At 43.6% G+C, this 13,799-nt stretch overlaps 1 protein-coding gene across 1 annotated transcript in view; it reads right to left on the bottom strand.

Moving 5' to 3' along the window:
• WWC1 (WW and C2 domain containing 1) overlaps window positions 1–13,799 on the bottom strand; it is a 66,633-nt gene that overhangs the window by 5,910 nt on the left and 46,924 nt on the right. The window contains exons 10-17 of the mRNA XM_082063685.1: window positions 13,066–13,155; window positions 10,223–10,761; window positions 6,089–6,197; window positions 4,234–4,314; window positions 3,252–3,338; window positions 2,552–2,744; window positions 1,079–1,231; window positions 395–495 (exon numbers count right to left, since the gene is read on the bottom strand). Of these exons, the coding sequence (XP_081919811.1) occupies window positions 395–495; window positions 1,079–1,231; window positions 2,552–2,744; window positions 3,252–3,338; window positions 4,234–4,314; window positions 6,089–6,197; window positions 10,223–10,761; window positions 13,066–13,155 (1,353 nt within the window). The remainder of the gene's footprint in view (window positions 1–394; window positions 496–1,078; window positions 1,232–2,551; window positions 2,745–3,251; window positions 3,339–4,233; window positions 4,315–6,088; window positions 6,198–10,222; window positions 10,762–13,065; window positions 13,156–13,799) is intronic.

Here is a 13,799-nt window from a genome sequence, read left to right as displayed (position 1 = left end):
CAGCTGGCATCTCCATCAAACCCATTGCTCAGGCTTGCTTTTTATTTCTCATGTTGGGTTTCGTTAACAACATCTGAACCTGAACAATGTGAACAGCAGCTAAAATTAATATTAAAGCAAAGCTTTGCACCATACAGTGGAGCTTTCATGGACGTCCACAGAATGTGGTACGAATAACACAATTAGCATAGTGCTATTGACTATTTTTACCGTTTATCAGCTTTGTTCTCATTTCCCAAGCACAGCCACCAGAATGGAAGAAACAGGATTTTTCACCAAAACCGGAGGAGACAGAAGCCGCCTCCCACAGCTCTGTATCTGCTTTTTTCTCTGCACGTGACTCTCCAAATGCTCTGACCAGCCCACAACGCTGGGACACCGGGTTGCTACCTACCAGCTCTCTCCACTAGTTAAAGTGCTTCTGCTTTCCTCCAGTTTCTTCTCCACAGCTTCCAGTTCCACAGCTGTCTGCTCTAAGAGCGCCGAGACCGAGTCCTGAGGACAGCAAGAGATTCCTGGTGAAGACGCAACTCTCAGAACCCACAAAGCTCTTTCCTGCTCGCACAGCCCACCCAGCTCTCCTCTGGTGCCAGGAGAGCGGTGTTCCCCGCACTGTGGTGTCCCCGAGCCCATTTTCACCCTGTGCTCAGGCAGCCCCGTGTGAGCACCCCCGTCCACCGCCCCGGTGACACCAGCACGCGTGGGGACGCGGGGACAGGACGCAGGCCGAGTGTGGTGCGTGCCGGGCACGTGCAAAGGTCCCGCTGCGCCCCAGCTCGTTCGGCAAGTGCACTGTCCAGCGGGAGAAAGGCGGGAGATCACACGTCACTTACACCGGACCACATCCCACATCCCTCAGCTTCCAGAGGAGCAGAGTTCAGTAAGTATTTAGCCCAGGACAAGGGCAAATCTGTAATTGACATGTTAATTATTTTGCTGCACTTAACGACATTTTCAAGTTCTAATATAAACACACCAGTCTTCACGTCTTGTCTATTGTAACAGTCCTTCAGCCACGTAAACCCTCTCATTAGTACTGTTTAGAAGAGATTTGTTTGATTTAAGCAGTTGTTCTTACTGTTTTTTCAGTGCAGGGTACTTCGGAGTGAATGTTGCCTTGTTTATTTTTCCTGTTTTGCTTCTGCAGATACTTATAACTAAGGAGGTTATACCAACGGGTTGATTTCTCTCCGGATCTACATATTTCAGCAAGGCTAATTTGTGCTCCACCCTATAGAGAGCAAAACCATAGTTTTAGTGTCATACTAAAATGAACAACTACCACATCAGTAAGAAGAAACGAGAGTTGAAATCCAGAACTATTTGACTTTGGCAAGTTTGACAAAAAGAAAAATTGCTTTGTTTATCCCCATTTCAACAGCACTAGTACGCTTTATGTTTAATTATTTTTAATATTGTCTAGGACTTCCAATCCAAGTAGCAAGTGAATCACTACAGCTCCTGTGTACAAGAATCCAGAAGTACGAACGGTGCTACTGCAGCCTGGATAAATTACAGCCAGAGGTTCAAGTAAAAAGGGAAAGGAACAGGAGATGAAGATCCCCGTTCAAGAAATCTGCAAGGCTCACAAAAATCACTGCCTCAGAGCGAGGTGCTTTCATTTTTATATTCCATTCCTCTTCATCTAACCTTGTCATTTTTTACATTTAGTACACACCTCCTGACATATTCAAAATCAAAGTAAGACTGATTTGTAATTTATTGAATCCACGTCTGAGTGGACTTGGTTGCCCCAGCCCAGTCCAGCCCCTGCACTCAGTGTGCGCCCACCTGCAGCTCAGCTGCTGCAGGACTGTACACGCTGCCAAAAGAGAAAAACCCTTTGGAAAACAGATGTATTGCTTTGCAAAGCAAGTGGAGGAAGAAATGCAGAATCGCCATAAAACATGTACCCCTCCAGCCAACGGAGATGCTACAGAACACGTGCAGGACAAAATATCAGCTTTCCTGTAACTTAATGGTTGTTTCTGTCCCAGCTCAACACACCCTGCTCGTGTTCTGGAGGACAATACTCCAGAAATAGTTCTACTAAATCAACTTGCTCAGGTAATACAAAAAAGCTTTTCTAACAATAGGGAACAGTTGGCTATGGCAACACTAGCACTAAAAAAAAACTATACTCATACAGATTTCAATAGTGTCTATTAATAGTAGTTTTTAAAAAAACCCTTTAGAGGTCTTTAATATTCTACAGTGGCTTCCAAATACCTCTGAGAAGTCCATTCTCAACTACTTTACAAGAAATGTTTACAAAATGAAGAAAAATAGGTAAGGTTTCAGGTTCAGTCATGAGGGAAGGGAAATCTAGTAGTCTGACAAAGTCACCACTAGTTCTGTAACAAAACATCTAATAGATTTTTGGTTTTTTCTTGATCAAAATTGTTACTGCAAAGAACCCTGTGAGAGATCATATAGCTAAGCATCATCAAGAACACTTTCAGAGAAATTGCCATACTCCAGAGTTTAAAATTTTGCCTAATTCAAAAGAGGAAACAAACACAAAGATATAAAAATAGAGATTAATACTAACCAAACATTCTTCAAGGTGAGACTTATCTACAGTGCAAACATCGACTCTTAAAGTCTTCTGGCGTAATGCCGGGTAAGAGATAGAAACCCAAAATACTTCATTGTACACGAGATTGTCTGAAGCTTCCACTGGTCTTGTGCGAAACAAGCAGCTTGTGCTTTCTGAACAGGGCAGGACAGCCACGCGAATGTTCCTGTTGAAGAAAGCGCTGCCATCAGCTCTACCGTGCAGGTTTGCAGTTCCCTCCATTGCAAGAGCTCCATAAAGCTGCAAGTGAAATTCAGCCTAAGCACTGCGGACATCACTGTCCTGTTCTGTTCTTTGGAGTATCAGGCGACTGAGAAAAAAAGGTACATCTCATCACAAGATCAGAGACATGAAGTGGCGTGAATTGCCGTACACTTCATCCTTCTGCATCCTGTAATCGAACACCATCGGACTGTGTTTTACACGGTTGTTTACGCCTGTGCAACCTGTCACGCTGCTCGCGTACCCTTCTGTAGGTAGAAACAGCTACGCAAAAATGAATCGAGTTTTTGTCAGCTTATTCAGTTCACAAATGCTGCTACACATAGCAAAGTGTAGAACCATTTCAAAAAGGGTAAATTTTTAAGAGTGTGAAAAAACAAAACCCAACATCTGTTTAATTCCCACTGGAATCACATACAAATACTCAAGCATGTTTATTTCACCCACTCACACTTTTTGATCTGGTTGTAACAGCAGTGCTGGAACGTTACTCAGCTGGATGACCAATATCGCAAATTGTTTATTTTTGTCATCATATCTGAATTGGAAAGATACAAAAAAGCAGTATTAGTAAAGATGTCTGCCTTGGACTCCATGAACGAGTGTTCCACTTGTTTCATTAACACAAACAAACATAAAAAATTTATGAACAAGACAAAACTATACTGGGACCGTGGCTTTGTTTAAAACAAAACCAGTTTCATATTATGTGAAGTTTTGCTACCAGAACACCTAGAATTCAGAACAGTCCAGAACATCAGAGTTCAGACATGACGGACTACAGATTTGACCTAAGACACATTGCTTTTCCTGGGGTCTAGCAAAATTGCTGTATTGTCACTAAAACCTTTTGAAAGGCCTTATATTACAACTGTAACATAAAAAAATTACAAGTAGAAATACAACAGTGAGGATATGATGGGTAACTATTGTTTTACCATTGATGGCCGTGACAAGACAGTTGTGCGTTGTTTATTTTTCCTGAAATCATAAATAATCTTCTGCTAAGTCATTTAAGGAAGATGCTCTGTACCTGCCTTCCTACACCTGACCCACGATATGGGATTCAAGTGTGGCCAATGATTCCGATTCCATTTACTCTCAGCAGATTTTCCCCACCAGCTGCAGGCTAACAAGGACTGCAAGCCAGCAAAAGGCTCTCTCCAGCCCAGCGCTATCAGTGCTCCCATTGCTGGTTTGCATCTCATACCACACCGTCACCCGCTGATTTTCACTGATGTGAAAGAGGGTAACTGGGCCAAGGACCTCCTAGAGGCGAGTGTGAATCTCAATTACACTCCAGAGGGCATTAATTAGTTAATACTAATAGAACAGGATAAACAGGATAAGAAAACAGAAAGCACTATCTTTTACATCCCATCTATCATTCTTTCCATTTGAAGGAAAATCCAATAAAAATGTGTAGTGCTTACCTCATTGCAATTTGCACTTTAGCTGTCCCAACTGCTTCTGTATCGTCACTGTCAAACACCATCGCTTCTGACACACATGGTCTGAAAGAAACCAAAGACAATTTAGGCCTTGATTCCCCTCTTATTGAAGTGCCAGCATTTAGGTGATACAAGGTGTTTGCCCTTCCATTCAGGGGTTGGCTATATGGATTTTGTAAAATTAGCAGCTAAAAGAAAGCCCATTTAAGAAGTGCAATCATCCTCAGAGGTATGTATTACAGTGCTTATCAGCAGAAAGTCATATGCCTTTCCCCTTCACTGCCAAGAAAAGCCACACAAAAGACACTGCAAAAATAAGGCAGTGGGGAATTTTTAAAGGGTCCCCTTGGCTGGGTTTTAGTAAAGACAGCTGACTGCCCAGCAGCAGAAATGAGACTTAATAACTGCAATCCTGTTCTGCATCATGACAGCAAAAATTCTCAAGTTTGATTAGATTTAATTCATTCCTTTGTTTCTTTAAGAAACCAAACTTCCCTAAGCACATTAAGAGTGACAGAGTGCACTGCCTGGTGTTACTCAGAACCACTACCTGCATCATTCTCCTCCCAATGTACTCCTCCTCCAAGGCTTTTATGTGCTGAAAGTCCCCAAAAGTACGTACGTTGTCTAATTGACTCAGAGGCTATGCTGCAGCACATTAAAAAAGGATTAGCATTCTTCTAAGTATTTTCCATATTATTTAGCACTCGCTCATATTTCATTACATCTCAGCTACAGAGGACAACTGTATGGCTCACCCTGCCCTCACCGTTTATTGCAGGCACCACAGTGATGCTGTAGTCATTACAAAGGCTGGTAAGTCAACAACCCAAAGGACACTAAGGAACATCAGACGCGTTGAGTGTGCATGGGATGCCTTGTGTCCTTGCCACACCTTATCCCTCCTGCCCTCGCTGCAGTGCTGTGTCCTGTTGTGGGGACACAGGGGCTGTAAGACACCCAACTGTGACTGCCTGTCTTGGGCCCATGGGCTCTGCTTTACAGAAGCACTGCATGTTCTTGTCAAAGCGCATTGTGCTGTAAACATAAAAAAACTACTCATTTATCTAGAGCGTTAATGAACGTAATGAATGGGGGGGGATATGAGGTGAGGAATTTTTCACCTCTACAGTTGTGTCTTTCAAGAAATGACCCAGCAATTCATCCCAATGCCAATAAAATAGTAAGAAACCCCATGTTAGATGCAGCTAAACCAGGTATCAGTAAGATCAGTACCTTCCAGTGAACTTTTTGTCAAAGCACCCCAGACAGCTTTAGGAAGCAGTAAGGAGGCCCCGAGCCCCACAGGAGCAGCGAGGCCGAGCTCTGACTGTCAGCTCCACACTTGTGAGTCCTGCGGAACCACGAACTGGCTCCAGGCACTGGGGAGCTGCACCACAGCGCTTACACGTCCACGAGGCAGCTCAAGGTGCTTCTGCTGTCCGCCTTCAACAACCCAAAGCCCTCTCGGGCTGACTGAGGGCTGTCATTGACACCAGTACGGCTGAGTGACAGGAAGGGAACTTTACACCTGCCAGATGGCTCTGCTACCCCATCAAGGCAGCAGTCACAGCTTACCAGCACCTCCACAAACACACCGGCTGTTCAAACAGTTCTCCGTGCGCTTGCTTTCAGCTGCTTCTATTATGGGAAGCATGGGTCACTTTGATAATCAAATTCAACCTGCTCATGTTTTTCTCAGAAGTGTTAAGAAATCTGAGATTGAGAAGTTCAGCCACCAAATGACAAAAAAGATCATAATTGGTATTATTCCAGCTGACTCCTGTGTGCAAAGTGGAGTCACTGGCTTCTTCCTAGAGAGAGATCTGATGTCTACCTTTGTACAGATGCCTCATACACCCCGCTATCTCCAGCAACAGATTCATCAGACACTGCAGCTGATACACATGCCACCTTCAGTGCCGTCCCTCCAGCTGTATTTATACCTATCAGAAAAGCACAGAGGAAAACAGAAACAGGTGTTAATGAAAACGAACTGTCTGGATCAGCAGCAGCTTTTGTCTTATCCTCCCCTTGAATTGCACTTTTCCCCCACCCAAGTATTGTTAAGCAACAGCATGATTCTGCAGACAAAGAGGACACAGGCAGGGAGGGCTGCGCTCAACAGCCACCATCAGGTTAGTGCTTCAGGAACGTGCCCTGGAGAACAAAAAGCCCCCGGACAACCAGAGGAACAGCCCATGCGGTGGAGGTGAGAGCAGGGCTTCATCGCACAGTCCATGCCCATTTCATACTCGTTCCCTGCAGTCGTGTGCGCACAGGCAGAGGTTACACCCCGGTGGTGCCGCGTGGCTGCCCCCGCACCTCCATGGGCACAGGTCCTCGCAGGCGACGCACAGAGAGGCTTCACAAACACCTGGAGGGCTGAGAGGTGCCCAGGACAAGGTGGACAATGTGCAGAGGAAGCAGAACTTGTGAATTCCAGTGAAGTTACACATCGGAACCAACAAAACAGCTTCCATGGCAAGTCAGCCTTAAGCAGGGGCTGGTCTGAGCTACCCCAGAGAGCGGCAGCCAGGCAAATGAACACTGCTCATGCTGAGGGGTATATCCCACCTGGAGAGCTTATATCAAAAATTTAGCTTCAAGGAGGGGAAACAGCAAAAAAAACACCACCCTGAACCCAAAAGGTTAGCCTACCCAGAATACAGGTCCAGAAAGACCAGGTGAGGTGGCTGAACATGGAAAGGAGAGGTTATAGGATTCAAAATAGAAACCACATGCAGGAATGCAGGGAAAGGAGGTAAGGAGGAGAAACCAAGGAAGTTGAAGCAAGGAGTGGTGCGTGACTTAGATTTCTTGTGCTACAAAACAGGGAGATATGCCCTGGGCACTTCTGCAAATTCTGCACCTTTTCACTTGAGCCATCGCATTTCTGCAGAGATGTGCTTCAGCCGAGAGGCCGGAGAGCTCTGCCTGCCACGGTGGCCAGCGAGGGCTGGGACGCACCCAGCCCTTGGCTCTCCCTCTCTGGCAGGGCTTTGGGGCACCCGCCAAGGGCGAGGAGGTGCCACCTTGTCCCAGCAGGAGCAGCTGCGACCCCACAGCACAAGTGCGGCAACGCATTCCTGTCCAAGGGGCTTTTGTCTTTCAGAAGTGGTCCCTCTTTCCCATAGCCTAAGGAAAGCACGTGCCCCTAATCAATATATAGCATCCATCCCATATTTTCTTTATTGCAAACCAGTTTGTGTGGTTTTTTGTTTTGTTTTTTCTTTCCCCAGTCTCAAAGCGACTTGAAGAATTAAATATAGCTTTGAAAAAATCTTGGTGCAAAAAGCGTGCAAGCTCCACATAGGGATATGGAATAATGTAAGGACTTAAGGACTTGTTCTACAATTAACAGTAGAGGGTGCTACAGGTAATGTCAATATATTGAGTGCACACGTGCAATTTGGGCCAATTTATCCATGTATTTTTTGACAACATGACTGAATGGTATTTTTCATCTTGGTATTCCCATGGAACATTTGGACAGAAATAAATGTCCAAGCTTCCTCCCCTTAGGCCAAACCACATGAATAAATGTTAGCATCTGTAACACAATATATCAGTCACTCACTGAAACAAATGGATGCATTTAATACTGGCATTCACAGTTTAATCCATCCTCCCTCCTGCCTGGCTGCTGCTGCACTCTTGATCATAGGCTGTGCTGGAGGGACGGGGGCAGGGTCAAAACTATGTTTCTTTTCTCCTCAGTGCTGCTCTGCACCTCCTATTCCATGGTTTTAATAAGAAAATGATTTCTTCCCCGCTGGCTGGCTTTTCAGATCAAGTTGTTTGAGTTTCACGTGCCGCTCCCAGAAACGCCACACGGTGAAGCAGGAGGGACACGGCAGGTAAGACTCAGCAACCTCAACCTGTTCATCTCCTTCAACTGCCAGTGACAATCAGCCATTCCAACCCAGAAAGTCTTCATTACTGACCACTGTACGGGGAGGTGCACAAAACCAGCAGTGAAGGGTCTGTTTGTGCAGCAGAATGCTAAAGTGTAAACCTGAATGGAGATGAAGCAGTTCCCTGGAAAGGATTCAGCATGCAGCCATCCTTTACCTTACTTTTTGTTTTTTTGCAAAGGATTTGGAAACTCAGCCCTGCAAGTCTCACACATACACAGAACCTGTAACTTTTTAATGGGGTAATTAACACAAAACTTGGATTTTCTGCTTTAAGTCTCCAAAGAGGTAGCACACTAAAAAAAGTTTATGGAAGACTTCAGAAATGACCCGACTCTCTTCTATATTTCCAAGCAGGCAGATAGCACTTCCTATATTTTTTTCACCTGTTTTTTCCACTCGTATCAAGAACTTAAGAGTTTGCTCTTCACTTCCTGCCATTTCCCCTTCCATGGGCTCTCCTGGACACACCACATCACGGCCCTGAACAGCCACATCCTGCACCGTCCTCACCTGTGCCACTTCCTCAGAGAGCACCACATCTACCAGGCTTCAGGTTTTCCTTTTAGCTTCACCTACACCGCTCAGGTGTCATGCAGGTGAGAGAGGAAACCTTACTTTAGCTTCAAAGATAGCAGAGGTTCTGTTCTAACAGAAACAAAAAGCAAATCCCTCAGATATATACTACTGAGCTCTGCTTACAGGAACACATGAGTGTGCTTTGGCCATGAGACCAAGTACCGACCACCCCAGTTCCAGCCGCCGTGTTTCGGGTGTCACACCGAGCCCCCCCCCAAAAATGCCTGAGGAGTAAAATCTCGTCTCGTTATAGCCCTGAAATAAACTACTTATGGTGATTATTTTGTCTGCTGACTGGCTAACAGCAATAATCACTTAATCTGCTTAATACCCGAGCTTTCACTTTAAGAGCCCTGACAAATCTTGAAGAGCTAAAAAGGTTAAAACTAATCAGCACCTAGTTCTAATAAGAATAATTACTGTTTCCTACTCAAATGTATAAAGCCTTTTCCTTGTAGGAAAATGGTAGCTCAAAGGGGAAGAACCGCATGCCTGTCTTTTATTGTATTTTAAATAGTATCAGCCCTCCTAGCGCAGAAGGCAGTGATAACATGGTGCTAGTTCCCTTTATTCACACAAGCTGGTTTGTAATCTTGTGAAGAACAGAAACAAATGGCACTGCTGGTTCGTATGAGTATAAGTTGCAAGTTTATATTGCCTTTAAAGCTCTTCTTCACTGCAGTTACAAATCCAGTTGTTTCAATAATTTCCACTGGATTTAACCCAACTCTGCTCCCTTCCATCCACCTCATTCCAGCCACCGTTCTCAAAAGCGATGAACCCTTCCCACCCACCAACAGGCCATATGCACGTATGAGAACATCCCCTATCTCTAAATGTCTAATTTTATCATGTTCACAATCTAAACATGTTCTTGTTGCTAAGAGACCATCCCCCTCAAAACAACAGAAATTCAAGCACAGTCCTGACATGTCTGTTCAGCTCAAGTTAATAAATTCATTGCCACTGATTTACTGGGAACCAGAGCAAGATGCTGCGTATGCTGAAGTGACAGGGAAGGATCTTTATTATAATTTGCTAACTATTAAACTAAATGCCTTTCCCACTCACCCTTAAGAGCTTGGCCAAAAAGTTTGTGTCAGCATGGCACTACATGCCTCTAAGTTTCAGACCCAAAGCACTAAATGACATCCTGAATAGATAAGTGCCAAATTAAACCAGATGCCCCACCACAAGCATTTACATTTGCACATGAAATCCCTGTAATTTGTGTGCACTAAAAACACACTTCGGTACAATCTTCTGTAAGACTCATCAGATCAGCAGTATTTTTTGTGTACAAATTAAAATACCAACCCTTTCTCCCAAGCCAGGTAGAACAGACAGTTGAATACAGTTTTCAACACAAAGATATAAGATGACTGACAGCTTTTGAAATACTTGCCTCTCAGTGTTTTATAAACTACATTAAAAATAAATGCATGCATGTGCATGCACACAGTTTGTCACCATACCTTGACCTAGATGTTTATCTGCTGCTCTAGGCTCTTCCAGTCTACAGTTGCCGCTCCCAGTATTGAGGGCGAGTTCTGAGAGATTTGTACTTATCTCTGCATCATCAAAATCCATATGGCTTGAAAAGGCATCACCACTTAGGAGTGGGTCTATCACCAGTGGAGAGCAAGGTGGAGATGGAGAAGAGAGAGATGACCTTGGAGACAGCGACGTCATGGATTTTGGAGTACCAGACAATGATCTCAGAGCCTGTACGCGACTGGTGGTATCTGCTTTCTGAGTTTTCGCTACTTCGTTTTCGTGAATAGTGGTGATACAGCCTGACGGTCTGAATCCAGTGGCTCCTTCTAAGAGCAAGTCAAGCTTGTTCTGATAGTCCGAGTCCAACTGCTCCAACTGCTCCAGGTGCTCGTAGTAGAGGTCAGTGAAACTGGCTGAGGTGGACGAGTCCTGGCTGGAGGTGGCAAGAGATCCTCTGCTCGATGCAAGGGAACCAGGGCTGCTACTCGAGGAGAGGGAAAGCATGCTGGTGGAGAGACTGAAGGAAACAAGTCAGAAAACCATCACGCTGTATCTCCTGACTTCTCAGGAAAACACTGCAATGTCACCAGATCACTCAGCCCACATGGCACGTTGTGCTTTGTTAGCTCAGGCCATACGCATTAGTCCCCACAACAACCCAGAACCACAGTCTACAGAGTGGAAAAGTTGAGTCACTTTTCAATAAAAATAAATACAGTTCATACACATTTTTCTACTCACCATATCAACCTCATCACTTTCCTTGTTTAGCCAAAACAAGTCTAATGAATAGTTTCAAATCCATTAAAATTAGTGACATTATCTTCCCACATCTGTCGGGATGGAAATCTATAGCTCCTTTTAACCCCCAAAGCAGACCGCAAAAACCAGCAAGGCCCATGCAAGAAGATGAAGCTATTGCAACCAACTGCCTGACCTTGTGGAAGTTTCCTTCCATTTGCCTCAATCTCGGACCCCCAGCCAAAAGGCAACATCACAACTCCCTGGAAACCCGGCAGGATTTACCTACGGGAAAGAGGAATCCAGGGCCAGGAGAGCAAGAGTTGGGGCTGGGCTGTGAAATCAGTTCTCATGAATTATTTATTCCTAGAGATGTAGTTTCAGAATGTAACTGACAGCAAAATTAATTTTAAGCAGGTGCTGAATAGAAGCCTGTTCAGATGAGAAAGCCCAGACACCACAGCACACTGTTTTCTGCTCAAGAGACCCAACAAATCCTCCAGTACCAACTACAACATATACCAGCCCTAGAAATTCCATTTAAACCAACACTCCTGCTCCAGATATTAAATACCTTGCCTGTTACTGACTGTGTATAAAGACCCTTAACCCTCACTTCAGATATGGATTATCTGTTAAAAAAATTCTGCATATGTATAAGTGGCTTAAGTTACCCACTGAAACACAGTGAGGATGTTAATAAGCCTAATAATCCTTTATTTATGGGCTAAAAGCTAGAAGCTGCATCCCTACAATTATGCCCATGACCTTATGAGAAAAAGGCAAGTAGGCAGAATTTAGTATAATTTTGGCACAAAATGTCTTCTGCATTTGTATGACAGATGTGCACTGTATCATGTTTGTTCAAAAAAGCTTTTGGTTGAAATGTAACTGGAACACGTTAAATATTTTTGCATTTTGGTAATATATATAGATCATGGCAGCAGTAACAAATTTACAGCTTTCCAATGTATTTCACTATTGAAAGGGAAAGTTTTTTATTAATCTTTTCCCTGTCAAAAAACTGGGCTCAGCTTCATTTTGTGCATACCTTTGAATGCCAGACATTTTGCATGATGGGGTTAATTACAAATGCTTATTCTTATGAAGGAGCATGCCAAGAACACTGGCCACATAGTTAGGAAGAAATTAGTTTCACATGCTTCTCAGTCACCTCAAAAGATCCCTAATCAGCTAGATGAAATGAAAATAGGATGCATTTCCACTGCATAAGAGCATCACAGATAGCTATTCTCCATGGTGGCTTATTTACATGTCAGTCTTGCACTATGATTTCTTTCCAGTGTTTTCGGTGTCATCTTCACAAAATGAAACAGAATCCAAGTGGAGCAGAAGCTACAAACAGAGTAAATTCAGTACACACCGAGAGGAAAAACCTCAACCAAACAAAAACTTCACCAAACTCTCTTCCTAATCAAAATTATAAAACAATAGTTTAAGCTCATGATGATTTGGCCTTACTGCCTGCAGTCATGCATTTGTCTGAAAAAAGTAATCCTATGCTCTTCCAGAACTACAGCCTGAGCAACCAGACCACATTACAATTGCAGAAACATTTCTATATACCAAACGCACCACAAGAGATTCAGGGATATCTCAATACATTGTCTGCATTGCAAGCAACAGCACACTTGGAATTAATTTAGAGAAATATCATGACAGTCATACACTAATGTGTAGTTGCATCACTAAGATTCACTTCACTTGCTGGGTGGATGTTAAGCTGTCTTTAACATACTTTACGAATATAATACTTCAGCAATTCAAACGTTAGTAAAAAACCTCAGCTATCGCTAGTCACCTAAATGCTACATGTCAAAAATGGAAGGGATCACAGAAATTCCTCCTGTTGTCACACAGAGGCACCACCACACCTAAACTGAGTGGGATGTATAATCCTCGAGGCTGCTCTTTCCATTGACTACACAGGGGTCTGAGGTCAGTGCTGTAACTGAGAGGCCTTTTAGACGTCTCGGTTGGGAGATGAAATCGTTAGCAGAAAAAGGCAGCTACACGGTGTGCAGGGAAAGCACCCACAGTGCCTGTAAAAGGTACGTACCTCTTCAGCTGCGTGTGCAACATCGCAACGAGTCGTGTCGTTTCCTCCAGTTCTCGGACAAGCTGATTTCTTTTGCTATTCAATTTCAGTCTAAGAGAAGATAGAAGAAGATGAGCTAAAGCTCCTACTTAAAATGAGAAATAAAGGAAAATTCTATTTTTTCTATGAAATCCTACAAAAGTCAAGAATAGAGTTAATGAGGGTCAGAATTTGGTCAAGATACGTAGGTATTTACGACTTCCAATACTCTTAAAATGTGGAACTCAATCCTGCAAACACTCACAACGGAAAATAATTAGAGCTAGTACTATAAAAGTTAATGTTTCTAGGATCAGCTCTCAAAAAAGGTCTGTCTGATTTTGCTTGTTATACACTATTGCATTCTTGTATTTACTATGCTAATAAAGGTGTAAATGCTTTCACCTGCTTTCAGTAAGGTCTATGGATGACTAAGGTTTACATGATTTAGTTATTAACCACCTCGTTAGGGCTTTACATGGGTTATGGACTTCAGCAACATCTCAGTTTTATTTCACACCTGAACTGGTTTGAGAGACAAACATGCACGTGGGTGCTCATACCCTGACTTAATAGGCCTCTGGGCAAGAAATCCTTCTCCAGAAATGTGCTGTTTCTTAGGCACACTAGAATAGGACCACATTCCTAAACATCACAAATGCAAGTGTTCATCTTATGGCAAGACCAGAAACATTTGTTGAACCACAGATATTTCG

Source organism: Streptopelia decaocto (assembly GCF_964273445.1).
Source record: "Streptopelia decaocto genome assembly, chromosome: 12".
Taxonomy (NCBI): Eukaryota; Metazoa; Chordata; class Aves; order Columbiformes; family Columbidae; genus Streptopelia; species Streptopelia decaocto.
The sequence above is the reverse complement of the archived record's forward strand: the minus strand, read 5'-3'. Positions and strand labels throughout refer to the sequence as shown.